Here is a 17,032-nt window from a genome sequence, read left to right on the forward strand (position 1 = left end):
CTCTGCTTACCACTCCTCCTCCATCCTGCCTCAAGTTGGAGATTTTTAAAAGACACATGTGAAACCCCAGGCCTCACTACAAACTGATTGTCAGCTATCTCAACATTCTACGTACACCTTTGATCCAAAGCTCAGACACTAAAGTGCAAAGAAAGAAATGGAACCCCAGTACTCTGGCCATGGGCCAAAGCAGGGAAAATGCTTCAGACAATGGTGCCATTATTTCAGGCATAGTGCTGTTGACATTGGACAGAGGCCTGCTGTCTCTACCTTACAGACCTCCCATCTGTGATATCCATTTCTGTCAGCAAGACCATGCCCACCCACCCCACCCCCCAAACTAAATTCGTCTCCTGGTCCTTTTTTTCTGGAGTGCCCTAGCTGTCCCAGGACAATTCTGGCACTTCAGAATTAAAAGGAAAGAGAAATACTTGTCTAACTTTCCTAAATGTTAAACAAAGCACCTAAAAGGAAAAAAACAGACTTACAAAAATATAACGGGGTCAGCCCCCCAAACTTTGCACATTATGATATATGATATGTCAAAATATAACAAACATTTTCTAAACATTACCACATTACCATCTCTCTCCACCTATTTATACCTAATCGGCATCAGACTCAACACTGCCCTTTCACCTCTTAAAACTTTACTCTGTAGAACCACTAGATAATAAATGGGTTTCACACCACTGACCCCACCTTCCCAAACATGCACTCAGTTGCAGTTCCAAAGAGACTCTCCAAAAATAGTCATTTGAAAAAAGTACCTGTTTACACTCAGTCTATCTGCATATTATTTTTCAAGATTATTACTTTTTTTAACCATAAAAAAGATTGCATATTGGCAATATAATGAGAAAACCACATCGGCCATTTCTGGGTGCTGGTGGAGGGTGAGTGGGGTGTTGTTGAAGCACAGAAGCAAGAGGGCTCAGAGAGGGGCAATTGTGGTCCTCAGCCTTGAGGTGTGAGGGTTGAGCTGGGGTTACCTACATTCTCAGTCCTTGGCCTCTGAAATGTCCGTCTCTTAGTCACTCCCTTCTCGTCTCTCCACCTGTCCCCATTTCCACTACCCATTCCCATACCACACAGCCCTCTTGAAGCAGAGGCAAAATGGCTTTTTGGCATGTGTCCGCCTGGGTCAGTTTGAAGACAGGTATGGCATTTGGAGGGGTATGATGTGGGACATACACCAGAGCAAGCTTATTTGTGACTGTTTCTACTCTGGGAAAAATTGTCCATTACTTCTGTGACTTTAAAAATTTAAGCAGTTACTAGGCTGATAGGTTAAGAAACAAATCTTTTGTTTTTCGGGTTTTGCATTAATATTAAGCATGAATATATATCATATATTACATTGCTTTCTTTCTGCTCTGGGGCAGACTGCGCTCTCCTTCCCAACAGGAAAACTGCACAGCCCATGGACTGAGATTTTTGAAAGCTATTATTTCCCCAATCCCCCACCCCCTGCCCTTACCCCCTCCCTTCCTCCCAGCCCTCAGTTCCTATATTAGAAAAATCCCTCCTGACCCCCCGCCCACAGCCCACCCGAGGTTAAATAGTGCCACATTGTAAAATTCATGCATCACTGCATTTTGCTATTGCACATATTGCAGAGAGAGTTGTGTAAGTGTGCCCCCTCCCTCTCTTCCCCTTCTCTTCCTTAGTCTCTCAGATTCCTGTGCTATTCCCACGTTCCCCTCTCCCAGCCTCCCCCAACCTTTCAGACCCTTCACTGGTTGTGGACATCCTCTCTACGGACAATCTTGTAGATGATCCAGTAGAACATGTTGAAAATGAGGAAGGCCATGGGGAAGCCAATGCGGGATATTTTGTCGATCTTCTTGGCCCTCTGGATGAAGAGTTTTCGCATCTCCTCTGGGGACTTAGATGGTGCAGGAGGGGGGTTGGTGGTGTTATTGTTGTTGGCGCCCTTGACTGAGATGCCATCCTTGGCCTGCAGACAGGCTGGGCCCATCCCATAGGCAGAGAAGTTAAAGCGGCCTTCTCCAGCTTCATCCTCCTGGAATAGATTCAACATGGGGCTCTACTTAAAATAAGACAGGGGCTAGGCACCCTCCCTGCAAGGCACTCCCTTGGGGGCCAGACCGTGCCCATCTGGTTCTCCCTGCTTTCCAGACTGCATCACTCTAGGTTTCTGGAGGCTTTTTGGCTGGCTGGGGAGTTCTGCCTTATAGAGGGGCGCCACTTGCCTGCTGAAACAGATGCAAAACAGGGGATAGGAATGTGGTTTAGAGTCTGGAGACCTGTGTTCAAGTCCCAGCTGTATCAGTTGCTGGTTGTATGACCATAGGCAAGTAATTTCCTTCTGTGAGTCTCAGGGATTTTTATTTCATTTTTTCTTCTACCTGGGGGACAAGATTCTCCCCACTACTCCACAAGTTTCTTTTGACCATCAGAGGTTATAATTGAGAACATATTCAAGGTTGTACTGGGTTTTAGTTAGAAATTCAGAGGACAATTTGGAGAGATCCCCTGCTTTGCCTCTGTTGCTTCCTTGCCCTCTTCCCCATCCCATTCCCCAGTTAGTAGCTCCCAGGAGTGGGCAGTAAGGGGGATGGCTATGGGCCAGGATGGAGCAGGAGCTCTGGGCCTCACTTCCGTTCTACAAGCCAGGGAAGCCACGGCTTCTTCCTGCCTCTACGTTCCCACATCCCTGGCAGTTGTAACTTCAGACAGATCTCTGGATTTTTACTAAGTTTTCATTCAAGACCCTTCATCATTTGGCTCCAACTTACCTTTCCAGGCTTTCCTTCTCCCCCACCAGATACTTTGCAGCCCTCCAGGTTTGTTTGTACATTTTCTCTTGTGCCTTCTCACGTCCCTTCCTTATGCTCACTACCAAAATGCCTGCTGCCCTGATCCTTCTAGTTCATCCCTTTCCCAGGTCATGGTGGTCTTGCCCTGGTCTGAATCATGGAGGCACTATTGTCTGCTCTCCTCATGTCCAGCTTTGTTATCTTTGCATGTGAGCTCTGAGGAGGAATTGAGAGTCTAATGTTTTGATCTCAACTGAGCTATTGATTCAATGTTGGCATTGGGAGGTTTTATCAGCTCACATTGCCCACCTAGATAACGCTTTTAGGAAAGGAACACCATCTTCTGCTTGTTCCTGTGCAGGACCGGGCCAACAGAGAACAAGAAACTCAGTATAGGTTTCACTGGTGCCTCTCCATCTCTCCTGTAGGATAGGCCACCTTCTGGTTTGTTTTGTTTTGTTTTATTTTGTTTGTAGAGATTGGGGTCTCGCTATGTTGCCCAGTCTGGTCTTGAACTCCTGGACTCAAGAGATCTTCCTGCCTCGGCTTCGCAAAGTTCTGGGATTACAGGTGTGAGCCACTGTGTCCAGCCCACCATTGCAACAGCCTCCAATCTGCCCCCACCACCCAACCCATCTGAGTCGTTATAACACAGATCTTGGTCATCTTTTGCTTAGAACCTTTTAATGCCACTGACTTCAGGTTAATTAAAATCCTGAACATGATAAACAAGGCCTTAGAACCTGGACCCTGCCTGCTTTTCCAGTCTCATCTTGTGCCATTTCTATCTGATGTTCTATGCTTTAGTCACTGAAATATTTCCTTATATTTGAAAATGTCATGGTTCTTTTCTTGAACTCTGGGCCTTTGTGCAAGTTGTTCTCCCTGCCTAGAACACACTCTCAACCCCATCTCTTGTCTCCAACTCCTCTTTCACCTAATTCTTCCTCAGAAGCCTTCTCTGAGCTCCCAAGTATAGGCTAGCCGTTCCTGCTGTGTGCGCCATAAGCTCTCTGTACATATCTCCGTATTTTTTTTAAAGCTCTCATCACATTGTATGGTAATTTCTTGATTAGCGTCTGTCTCTTACTAGATTTTAAGCTCCATGCAAAGTCTGTCATGTTCACTGCACTCTCAACACTGAACATGAACATAGTCCCTGGTTCATAAGCTCAAAACTTGGTATATGTTTGTTGAGCAAATGATGTTCGCTTGCATATCTTCACCAGCTTTAGTGTCCTTTTTTTTTGTTTGTTTGTTTGTTTAAATGGAGTTGTATTTTTAGCACCAGAAGGGTTTGAGACATATGGTAAATGCTCAAGAAATGCTTGGAAAATGAATGAATCTTGTCCAACATCTTCATTGCAAAAGTGAGGAGGAAGAGGATGTGCTGCATACAGTGCCTGGCAAACAGGTGCTCAGTAAGTACTTGTCTATGAATAGGGTAACAGTAGAAGATTCAATGCCAGGGCCAAGGAGAGGAGTTGGGGAGAGCCAGCCAAATTGCTGGACCTAGTACTTAGAAGGGGGTCTAAGTCTGACTCTTGCATTTCAATGAAAATCTCCCTGGAGCTGGGGTGTTGTTTTATTTTTATTTTTTATTTTAAACTGGGACCTAGTTAGGTAGGGGGAAGCACCAAATTAACTTTTTATGCTGCTGTGGGTGAATTATTCTTTGCCTTTCTCATCTGTTAAACATGGGAATAGGAGGAGTAGAGGTTTGGATTGAAGGCCCCATCTAGCTAGAGGATTATCAATTTCATATTGTGTCTGGGAGAAAAATTCCCTAGGAATGACTGGTAAAAGGCTTGCTATTCTTATTGGAACCAGCAGGTGGCAGGAAATGCATGCCCAACTGCATCTGGAGCTGCTTAGAGCTGGAGCAGGGGAAATCTGGTAGTGTACTCTGGAGCTCAGGGAGGTTGCTAGTAGTATGCCTGCTGAGTCTGATGCTCACAGATATGGTTTCCTAATAATTTGCCTAAGGAGGCCGGCCAGAGAATTCGAGAACCAGATGCTTTCTGCACAACAAATGAGGCAACATGGGAAGATGGTGGGAGTTGGGAAAGCTGTCCAAGATCACAGGCTCTGAGAAATTCAGGCATGTAGCTAGTTCCTCTCCACTCACCATCTGGGACTTAAAATCCCTTCTGCAAACTTCCTGTTAAAGAGAGTTTCTGCAGAAGAAGCTTGTACACCTCTAGTGTACAAATCACTTCCAGAGCGGCTTACTCTAGGGAAACTATTCTTTATGGTGAGCTCAATTCTGCATCATTGTAATTTCTGACATTTGGGCCAACTTAAGAGCCCCTATGAATGAGATTACGTTAATTCAAATGCATACAAGGAGGCAGGCAGGAGAAATGTGAGTGGTGAAGTGAGTTGGGGCTGAAAAATATCCCTGGTTAGAAGGGATGGTATTAACTGGAAAATGCATTCCCTACCTAAAGGCAGTTCCAGTGCACCAGTACCTTATGGGAAGCACATTCAGTGTGGCTGGATGCTGTGATTTTTTTTCTGGTGAAGCCCGAAGTGTGGTTTTTAAATGCTGACCCCTTAAGTCCAGATTTTAAAAACACTCCAGGCCAAAGTAAAGATATTTGCACACCAAATTTGGCCTTCTGGCTACTAGTTTTTGACCTTCACCATGGGATGAGGCTTAGTTTTTATTTAAGATCTAATAAATGCAGGACGATTTTTATCTGCTTCAGGATGGACACACTGATGAACAGATAAGAACTCATGGTGGTATGGTTAATGTTTGGAGAAGAACCTCGGGTCTCTTAGCACCTCTCCTGCCTTTGCCATCAGTGCCTCGTGATACCAGTGACTTGGCCTTGCTATTGTGGGTCTCTCTCATCAGTTGCATGGAAGGAGTGGATGGGGTGATTGCTGAGGTATCTTCAAAAGAGGGAACAGAGCAGGAGAATCTGATCTAATCTAGCTGGTGGCCTTATTGACACTTTATCTGGCCAGAATAGTGTTTGTTTTCTTCTAGTGTGTCAAACTGGTAGATACTTGGGGAGCGTGGATACAGCCTTTGAAAGTACCATAGGCCCACCATACTATGTATCTTCAGGAGGCTCCATTCCCATTTTAGTCCATACAAACAGCATCTACTGGAGCTGTGCAGTGCCCAATCAAAGGCGCTGGTGCTAGTAAAATATCTTGGACATGATCTTTTCAAATTAGTGTTTTTAACAAATGTCTCTAGCAGATGAAATTACAAAAAGCAGCTAGTCTATAGGGAAAATGGAAAAATAAAATCCTAGAGATACTTAATGTTTGGTCAGTTTCTTTCTTTCTTTTCTTTTTTTTTTTTTTTTTTGAGACAAAGTCAGTATATTGCCCACATTGTTCTGGAACTCCTGGGCTAAAGCAATCCTCTCACCTCAGTCTTCTTGGTAGTTGGGATTATAGGCACAAGCCATCATGCCAGTTTCTTAAATAGACTTTTTTTTTTTTTTTTTAAAGCATCAGAGGCTAGGTATTAAATGGACAATATAGAGTAACTAAAACTAGGGGTCATTTAAGAAGTTCTACCTGGCTTGCTGAACCCAAGACAATTTCCTCCTTCAATGTAGTTTAGAAGGATGGTGATATCTTAATTCCCATGGACATCTTCTGTCTTGGAACGTCGGCCTCCTCCCTGTGGTAAACTGCCAGAAGTTAATTGAATCAGATTGCTGATGTTTAAGAAACATACTGATGGAAATGTGTGTATATGTAATCATTTTAATCCTTGGCACTTGTGCGGCAGGAACAAAACTTAAAGCTACTTTGGCATCCCCTGATTTAATTCTCACCAGAATTTCCCTTTATACGCATTTTGCACATGGAGAACCTGGGCCCAAGTTGGCTAGCTCGAAGTCTCATACTAAAGAAAACTAAAGAGGCAGGGTCCTTTGTCACAGCACATTGCGCCTGGGCAGACAACTATTTTGTTTTGTTTTATTTTATTTTTGAGCTTTACTGATTAATAGACAATGATTTTAAATAGGTCAGTCTAAAGCTTATAGGACCTGGCACATTGCAGGTAAGTACTGTGACCTGCAACACTATGACAGATCATAATGTGTGGGTCCCTGGTTGCCCTAATCTGTCAGTGGAAAAACTTCAGACTCTCTGTCTGAAGGCTTCTTCTTTATTGCTTTTAATAGCAAAAACTGCAATTATTTTTGCACCAACCTAATCGTTTATTTATCCCTTTGTTCATTTGTTTAACAAATACTTACTGCATGCTCACTATATGTTAGGCATTGTGTTAGGCACCAGGGATATAGCACAGAGCAAAAACAAACACAGTCTCTGCCTTTATGGATCTTGTGATTTGGTGGAAGAGATCGGCTTTAAAAAAATCACATCATTGAATTTATGCTTTTAAATCAGGATACATTTTTAGAAGTTTAGAAATTAAGTTCAAGTAGAACATGGCATTTGCTAGGACACGCAGTGCACTGGAAGAGCAGTACAGGGAAAGAGAACAAGATATTTAAAGGCCTGTGTGTGTATGTTTGAAGAACTAAGAAAAAAGCCAGGGTGGTTGGATCTTCTGGGGAACTAGTTATGGACCCACGATATGGAGCAGTTTGCTCCAGCAGGCTGCATGCTCCCCACTGGTATTCTTTGGTCAGTGCACAACCTCGTGAACAGAGGTTGGTAACTTCTCAGAGGTGCCCTGTCAAATATTCCTTTATTCAATCCCTCATATGGAGAGAGAACCCACTCTGGCGGAGATCTTGCTTGTTGCCTTTTTCCTGGAGGCAGGAAGCAAAGGCCTGAACCTGGGCATTCTACTTTAAGATCTCACCTTTTGTGGTGCAATTGTCTTCTGGAATCAAGCCTATTAAGACAATGCAGGCTTGCAGAAAAAACCCAATGGACACCTCCCAATCTTTTAGGTTTATAGTTAGTTATTTTCTTGACTCTATCAGCTTTTAGTTAATTAGTTCTGCCTTTAGGTATAACTTGATAATTTCTGTAGTGTTACTGTTACGATTCGAAGAGTGACTGCCTATAGACCCAACTAGGGCATTATTTATGGGAGGAAAGCTGAGACCTCTAGGTCTTTAATTCCTATTTCTAACCTGCCTTGCACATTGAGAAGGATGGACCATTGAAACAAATAACACAGACAGACTGCTTAGAACTCTTTTGTTTACTACCAGCTGTCCCTCCTTAGGCAGTGACCCAAAGGCCTACCTTGTGATGTCTCCGCTTCCTCCTGAATCGGAGCAGCTCCTTATGTTGCCGAGACACAAAGTTAACAGCAGCATATTCTAGTAGGGCTGAGAACACAAAGAGCAGGCAAACTGCCATCCAAATGTCAATGGCTTTCACATAGGACACCTAGAGTGGGGGTGGAGGAGAAACGGGGAGGTGAGAGGAGGGGAATGTAAAACATTAAGCATGGCGGAATATTTTCTGCTCTTCAGTAATTCCCCACATCACCCACTGCTGTCTGCTCCTCAGCTGGGATATTAGGGTGGAGGTATAGAGGAAAACAAAAGAAATGCATCAGACAGACTGGAAAGAATATTGGGGGTAAATAGATTATGGTACCTATGAGAGTACTGAAGAGAGGACAATGGTATATTTAGCATTATCACTTAGAACAGAATGCTGTCTTTCATTTAAGGGTGATTGGAACAAACTGTTGTAGTGAGCATTAAAAGTGAATGGAGGATGTCAGCAAAAATGACATCGTAAGGACCTGAAAATTCCTCCAAAAAATTAATGAGAACACTGGAAAAAATTGTCAGTGCCAACTTTTCAGAACTCCACTAATTACCAAAGGCTTATATCAGTCCTGTGAACATTTATTCAAGAAAATCAGCTGAATCTTAATAAGAACAGCAAGCTTTGTGGCAGTGCTTAAAAGTGTTATTGAGATATAATTCACATACCATACAATTCACACATTTAAAGTGTACAGTTTAATGATTTTTAGAATATTCACACATATGTGCAACCATCATCATCAGTCAATTTTAGAACATTTTCATTACCTCAAAAAGAAATGTTACCTTTTAGCTATCACCTCTCTATTCCCCCAGCCATAAACAACCACTAATCCATATTTTATATGAATGAAATAATGCAATATGTGGCTTTTTATGATTGGCCTCTTTCACTTAGCATATTTTCAAGGTTCATTCAAATTGTAACATGTATCAGTATTTCATTCCTTTTTATGGCTGAATAATACCCTGTTTTATGGATATACAACATTTTGTTTATCCATTAATTAGGTAATGGATATTTAAATTTTCTACCTTTTAGCTACTGTGAGTAATGCTGCTATAAACAACCATGTACAAGTTTCTGCACGGACATGTATTTTCATTTCCCTTGGAGCTTTGTGGTGTTTTGCCCTATTCCTGTCATAATCTATCCAGCTCCATGGTAGCCTTGAAAACCAACAGCTGTCTGGAAGCCATTGGATGGAGCAGAACACAGTTGGAGCTTCTTCAATGCCTCATTCCCAGAGAGTTGTCATCATTTGACATATCTCATGGTTCCCTCAAAGATGCCACTCACAAGGCTGTCTTTCTTTGACCTGATTTGGAGTTGGCCCCATGTGAACAACCTTTTCTTTGAGGGCATTTATCAAAAGCAATCAATAGTAATTGCCACCTGAGGCAGTTGGGGCAAAATAATAGGTTAATCAAAAAGCTGAAAAAGAAAAGCTGGGTAATGAGTTGTTTATAGGGGGCTTTGGAAAGCTGTGACATATTCTTGGGAAACTGTGTGCAAGCTTAGAGCTGTGTGAATTCCCGGGAAGACTTGAGATGGCTCTAGGCTCTCACCTTTGGCTAACCTTGATAGTCTGAGCAAGCAGGAAGTGGAGCCTGAGTCAAAGTTGTAAACTGCCTCGCAGAATGTTTAAGGTAGAGAGCCCCTTGGCAAAGGCTAGGACACTTATAGGTTCCAGGCATTTAAGAAACCTTTGTCTGATTTTTAGCTGACTACCAACCTGAGCAGAGACTTCAGTAGTCCCACGAAACAAATAATATGAACTTTACAGAATTGGTTCAGAAAAGTTACTGAATAGCAACAGCAACAAATCCTGAAGAGAGGGGAGAATTTGATTTTCAAAGTTGCCACATTATATTATTAAAATGTCCAAACTTGGCTGGCAAGATGGCCAAATAGGAACAGCTCCGGTCTGCAGCTCCCAGCAAGATCAATGCAGAAGGCGAGTGATTTCTGCATTTCTAACTGAGGTACCCAGCTCATCTCACTGGGACTGGTTAGACAGTGGGTGCAGCCCACAGAAGGTGAGCCGAAGCAGAGTGGGGTGTCACCTCACCCAGGAAGCACAAGGGGTCAGGGATCTCCCTCCCCTGGCCAAGGGAAGCCCTGAGCGGCTGTGTCATGAGGGATGGTGCACTCCGGCCCCAGATACTACTCTTTTCCCAGGGTCTTTGCAACCTGCAGAAAAGGAGATTCCCTCGGGTGCCTATGTCACCAGGGCCCTGGTTTTCAAGCACAAAACTGGGCAGCCGTTTGGACAGACACTGAGCTAGCTGCAGGAGTTTTTTTTTTTTCATACCCCAGTGGCACCTGGAACCCCAGCAAGACAGAACCATTCACTCCCCTGGAAAGGGGGCTGAAGCCAGGGAGCCAAGTGATTTAGCTCAGCAGATCCCATCCCCATGGAGCCCAGCAAGCTAAGATCCACTGGCTTGAAATTCTCGCTGCCAGCACAGCAGTCTGAAGTTGACCTGGAACACTTGAGCTTGGTGGGGGGAGGAGTGTCCACCATTACTGAGGCTTGAGTAGGCGGTTTCCCCCTCACTGTGTAAACAAAGCTGCCAGGAAGTTCGAACTGGGTGGAGCACACCACAGCTCAGCAAAGCCTCTGTAGCCAGGCTGTGTCTCTAGATTCCTCCTCTCTGGGCAGAGCATCTCTGAAAGAAAAGGAGCAGCTCCAGTCAGGGGCTTATAGATAAAACTACCAACTCCCTGGGACAAAGCACCTGGGGGAAGGGACAGCTGTGGGAGCAGCTTCAGCAGACTTAAACATTCCTGCCTGCCAGCTCTGAAGAGAGCAGTGGATCTCCCAGCACAGCACTCGAGCTCTGCTAAGGGACAGACTGCCTCAAGTGGGTCCCTGACCCCTGTGCCTCCTGATGGAGAGACACTTCCCTGCAGGAGTGGAAAGACAACTCATACAGGAGAGCTCTGGCTGGCATCTGGCAGGTGCCCCTCTGGGATGAAGCTTCCAGAGGAAGGAACAGGTAGCAATCTTTGCTGTTCTGCAGTCTCCACTGGTGATAACTAGGCACACAGGGTCTGGAGTGGACCTCCAGCAAACTCCAGCAGACCTGCAGCTGAGGGGCCTGACTGTTAGAAGGAAAACTAACAAACAGAAAGGAATAGCATCAAAATCAACAAAAAGGACATCCACACAGAAATCCCATCTGAAGGTCACCAGCATCAAAGACCAAAGGTAGATAAATCCACAAAGAAGAGGAAAAGCCAGCACAAAAAGGCTGAAAATTCCAAAAACCAGAATGCCTTTTCTCCTCCAAAGGATCACAACTCCTTGCCAGCAAGGGAACAAAACTGGACAGAGAATGAGTTCGACAAATTCACAGAAGTAGGCTTCAGAAGGTGGGGAATAACAAAGTCCTCCAAGCTAAAGGGGCATGTTCTAATCCAAGGCAAGGAAGCTAAGAACCTTGAAAAGAGGTTAGAGGAATTGCTAACTAGAATAACAAGTTTAGAAACGAACATAAATGACCTGATGGAACTGAAAAACACAGCGCAAGAACTTTGTGAAGCATACACAAGTATCAATAGCTGAATCGATCAAGCGGAATAAAGGATATCAGAGATTGAAGATCAATTTAGTGAAATAAAGCATGAAGACAAGATTAGAGAAAAAAGAATGAAAAGGAACAAACGAAGCCTCCAAGAAATATGGGACTCTGTGAAAAGACCAAACCTACATTCAGTTGGTGTACCTGAAAGTGACGGGGAGAATGGAACCAAGTTGGAAAACACTCTTCAGGATATTATCCAGGAGAACTTCCCCAACCTAGCAAGACAGGCCAATATTCAAATTCAGGAAATAAAGAGAACACCACAAAGATACTCCTCGAGAAGAGCAACCGCAGGACACATAATTGTCAGATTCACAAAGGTTGAAATGAAGGAAAAAATGGAAGGGGCAGCCAGAGGGAAAGGTCAGGTTATCCAGAAAGGGAAGCCCATCAGACTAACAGCGGATCTCTTGGCAGAAACCCTACAAGCCGGAAGAGACTGGGGGCCAATATTCAACAATCTTAAAGAAAAGAATTTTCAATCCAGAATTTCATATCCAGCCAAACTAAGCTTCATAAGCAAAGGAGAAACAAAATCCTTTACAGATAAGCAAATACTGAGAGATTTAGTCTCCACCAGGACTGTCTCACAAGAACTCCTGAAGGAAGCACTAAACATGGAAAGGAACAGCCGGTACCAGCCACTGCAAAAACATGCCAAATTGTAAAGACCATTGACACTATGAAGAAACCACATCAACTAATGGGCAAAATAACCAGCTAGCATCATAATGACAGGATCAAATTCACATATAACAATATTAATCTTAAATGTAAACAGGCTAAATGCCCCAGTTAAAAGACACAGACTGGCAAATTGGATAAAGAATCAAGACTCATCAGTGTGCTGTATTCAGAAGACCAATCTCACATGCAAAGACACATATAGGCTCAAAATAAAGGGATGGAGGGATATATATATATTTTTCTTTTGAGACAGAGTTTTGCTCTTGTTGCCCCCCAGGATGGAGTGCAATGGCACAATCTCAGCTCGCTGCATCCTCTGCCTCCTGGGTTCAAGCAATTCTCCTGCCTCAGCCTCCCGAGTAACTGGGATTACAGGCATGCACCACCATGCTTGACTAATTTTGTATTTTTAGTAGAGATGGGGTTTCTTAATGTTGGTCAGGCTGGTCTCAAACTCCTGACCTCAGGCGATCCACCTGCCTCGGCCTCCCATTGTGCTGGGATTATAGGCATGAGCAATCATGCCTGGCAGGATGGAGGGATATTTACCAAGGAAATGGAAAGCAAAAAAAAAAAAGCAGGGGTTGCAATCCTAGTTTCTGATAAAACAGACTTTAAACCAACAAAGATCAAAAAAGACGAAGAAGGGCATTACATAATGGTAAAGGGATCAATGCAACAAGAAGAGCTAACTATCCTAAATATATATGCACCCCATATACACCCAGATTCATAAGGCAAGTTCTTAGAGACCTACAAAGAGACTTCGACTCCCACACAATAATAGTGGGAGACTTGAACACCCCACTGAAAATAATATTAGATCAATGAGACAGAAAATTAACAAGGATATTCAGGATGTGAACTCAGCTCTGGACCAAGCAGACCTAATAGAAATCTACAGAACTCTCCACCCAAAATCAACAAAATATACCTTCTTCTCAGCAACACATCACACTTATTCTAAAATTGACCACATAATTAGAAGTAAAACATTCCTCAGCAAATGCAAAATAATGGAAATCATAACAAACAGTCTCTCAGACCACAGTGCAATCAAATTGGAACTCAGGATTAAGAAGCTCACTCAAAACCACACAACTCCATGGAAACTAAACAACCTGCTCCTGAATAACTACTGGGTAAATAACGAAATTAAGGCAGAAATAAATAATTTCTTTGAAACCAATGATAATAAAGACACAACATACCAGAATCTCTGGGACACATCTAAAGCAGTGTTTACAGGAAAATTTATAGCACTAAATGCCCACAGGAGAAAGCAGGAAAGATCTAAAATTGACACCCTAACATCAGAATTAAAAGAACTAGAAAAGCAAGAGCAAACAAATTCAAAAGCTAGCAGAAGACAAGAAATAACTAAGATCAGAGCAGAACTGAAGGAGATAGAAACATGAAAAACCTTTCAAAAAATCAGTGAATCCAGGGGCTGGTTTGTTGAAGATTAGCAAAATATATAGACCGCTAGCCAGCCTAATAAAGAAAAGAGGCTGGGCGTGGTGGCTCATGCCTGTAATCCCAGCACTTTGGGAGGCTGAGGTGGGTGGATCATGAGGACAAGAGATCAAGACCATCCTGGCTAACACGATGAAACCCCGTCTCTACTAAAAAATACAAAAAATTAGCCAGGAATGGTGGCAGGTGCCTGTAGTCCCAGCTACTTGGGAGGCTGAGGCAGGAGAATAGCGTGAACCTGGGAAGTGGAGCTTGTAGTGAGCCAAGATTGCGCCACTGCAGTCCAGCCTGGGTGACAGAGCGAGACAACATCTCAAAAAAAAAAAAGAAAAGAGAGAAGAATGAAATGGACACAATAAAAATGATAGAGGGGATATCACCACTGATCCCACAGAAATACAAACTACCATCAGAGAATATTATAAACACCTCTATGCAAATAAACTAGAAAATCTAGGAGAAATGGATAAATTCCTGGACACATACACCCTCCCAAGACTAAACCAGGAAGAAGTTGAATCCCAGAATAGGTCAATAACAAGTTCTGAAATTGAGACAGTAATTAATAGCCTACCAACCAAAAAAAGCCCAGGACCAGATGGATTCATAGACAAATTCTACCAGAGGTACAAAGAGGAGCTGGTACCATTCATTCTGAAAGTGTTCCAAACAATAGAAAAAGAGGGACTCCTCCCTAACTCATTTTATGAGGCCAGCGTCATCCTGATACCAAAACTCATTTTATGAGGCCAACATCATCCTGATACCAAAACCTGGCAGAGACACAACAAAAAAAGAGAATTTCAGGCCAATATCCTTGATGAACATCGATTCAAAAATCCTCAATAAAATACTGGCAAACTGAATCCAGCAGCATATCAAAAAGCTTATCCATCACCATCAATTCGGCTTCATCCCTGGGATGCAAGGCTGGTACAACATATGCAAATCAATAGACATAATCCATCATAAAAACAGAACCAATGCCAAAAACCCATGATTATCTCAATAGATGCAGAAAAGTCCTTCAATAAAATTCAACACCCCTTCATGCTAAAAACTCTCAATAAACTGGGTATTGATGGAATGTATCTCAAAATAAGAACAGCTATTTATGACAAACCTGCAGCCAGTATCATATGGAATGAGCAAAAGCTGGAAGCATTCCCTTTGAAAGCCAGCACAAGACAAGGATTCCCTCTCTCACCACTCCTATTCAACATAGTATTGGAAGTGCTGGCCAGGGCAATCAGGCAAGAGAAAGAAATAAAAGGTATTTAAATAGGAAGAGAGGAAGTCAAATTATATCTGTTTGCAGATGACATGATTGAATATTTAGAAAACCCCATTGTCTCAGCCCAAAATCTCTTTAAGCTGATAAGCAACTTCAGCAAATTCTCAGGATACAAAATCAATGTGCAAAAATCACAAGTATTCCTATACACCAATAATAGACAAACAGAGACCCAAATAATGAGTGAACTCCCATTCACAACTGCTGCAAAGAGAATAAAATACCTAGGAATACAAATTACAAGGGATGTGAAGGACCTCTTCAAGGAGAACTACAAATCACTGCTCAAGGAAATAAGAGAGGACACAAACAAATGGAAGAACATTCCATGCTCATGGATAGGAAGAATCAATATTGTGAAAATGGCCATACTTCCCAAAGTAATTTATAGATTCAATGCTATCCCCATCAAGCTACCATTGACTTTCTTCACAGAATTAGAAAAAACTACTTCAAATTTCATATGTAACCAAGAAAGAGCCCACATAACCAAGACAATCCTAAGCCAAGAGAACAAAGCTGGAGGCATCACACTACCCAACTCCAAGCTATACTACAAGGCTACAGTAACCAAAACAGCATGGTACTGGTACCAAAACTGATATATAGACCAATGGAACAGAACAGAGGCCTCAGAAATAATGCCACATAACTATAACCATCTGATCTTGACAGAAACAAGCAATGGGGAAAGGATTCCCTATTTAATAAATGGTGTTGGGAAAACTGGCTAGCCATAAGCAGAAAACTGAAATTGCACCCCTTCCTTACACCTTATACAAAAATTAAGATGGATTGAGGACTTAAATGTAAGACCTAAAACCATAAAATCCCTAGAAGAAAACCTAGGCAATACCATTCAGGACACAGGCCCGAACAAAGACTTCGTGACTAAAACACCAAAAGCAATGGCAACAAAAGCCAAAATTGACAAATGGGATCTAATTAAACTAAAGAGCTTCTGCACAGCAAACAACAACAACAACAACAACAACAGAAACAAAACAAAAACTATCATCAGAGTGAACAGGCAACCTACAGAATGGGAGAAAATTTTTGCAATCTATCCATCTGACAAAGGGCTAATATCCAGAATCTATAAAGAACTTAAACAAATTTATAAGAAAAACAACCCCATCAAAAAGTGGGCAAAGGCTATGAACAGACACTTCTCAAAAGAAGACATTTATGCGGTCAACAAACATATGAAAACAAGCTCATCATCACTGGTCATTAGAGAAATGCAAATCAAAACCACAGTGAGATACCATCTCATGCCAGTTAGAATGGCCATCATTAAAAAGTTAGGAAATAACAGATGCTGGAGAGGATGTGGAGAAATAGGAATGCTTTTACACTGTTGGTGAGAATGTAAATTAGTTCAACCATTGTGGAAGACTGTGTGGCAATTCCTCAAGGATCTAGAACTAGAAATATAATTTGACCCAGCAATCCCAGTACTGAGTATATACCCAAAGGATTATAAATCATTCTACTATAAAGACACATGCACACGTATGTTTATTGCAGCACTGTTCACAATAGCAAAGCCTTGGAACCAACCCAAATGGCCATCAGTGATAGACTGGATAAAGACAATGTGTCACATATACACTATGGAATACTATGCAGCCATAAAAAAGGATGAGTTCGTGTCCTTTGTGGGGACATGGATGAAGCTGGAAACCATTGTTCTCGGCAAACTAACACAAGAACAGAAAACCAAACACTGCATGTTCTCACTCATAAATGGGAGTTTAACAATGAGAATACATGGACACAGGGCGGGGAACATCACACACCAGGGCCTATTGGGTGGTAGGGGGCTAGGGGAGGGATAGCATTAGGAGAAATACCTAACGTAGATGATGGGTTGATGGGTGCAGCAAACCACCATGGCATGTGTATACCTATGTAACAAACCTGCATGTTCTGCACATGTATCCCAGAACTTAAAAAAA

The 17,032-nt window shown here is 42.6% G+C and overlaps 1 protein-coding gene across 2 annotated transcripts in view; it reads right to left on the reverse strand.

Annotated features, from left to right (window-relative positions):
* Nucleotides 1-944: 944 nt before the first annotated feature.
* Nucleotides 945-17,032, reverse strand: part of GLRA1 (glycine receptor alpha 1) — a 112,141-nt gene continuing 96,053 nt past the window's right edge. Inside the window, exons 8-9 of one of the 2 annotated variants that reach the window (XM_054487494.2) lie at nt 7,986-8,132; nt 945-2,026 (exon numbers count right to left, since the gene is read on the reverse strand). In XM_054487494.2, the coding sequence (XP_054343469.1) occupies nt 1,736-2,026; nt 7,986-8,132 (438 nt within the window). In that variant the 3' untranslated portion in view covers nt 945-1,735. Of the gene's footprint in view, nt 2,051-7,985; nt 8,133-17,032 lie in introns of both variants that reach the window. The other variant, XM_054487493.1, reaches the window with a different exon arrangement.

Source organism: Pongo pygmaeus, chromosome 4 (genome assembly GCF_028885625.2).
Source record: "Pongo pygmaeus isolate AG05252 chromosome 4, NHGRI_mPonPyg2-v2.0_pri, whole genome shotgun sequence".
Lineage (NCBI taxonomy): Eukaryota > Metazoa > Chordata > Mammalia > Primates > Hominidae > Pongo > Pongo pygmaeus.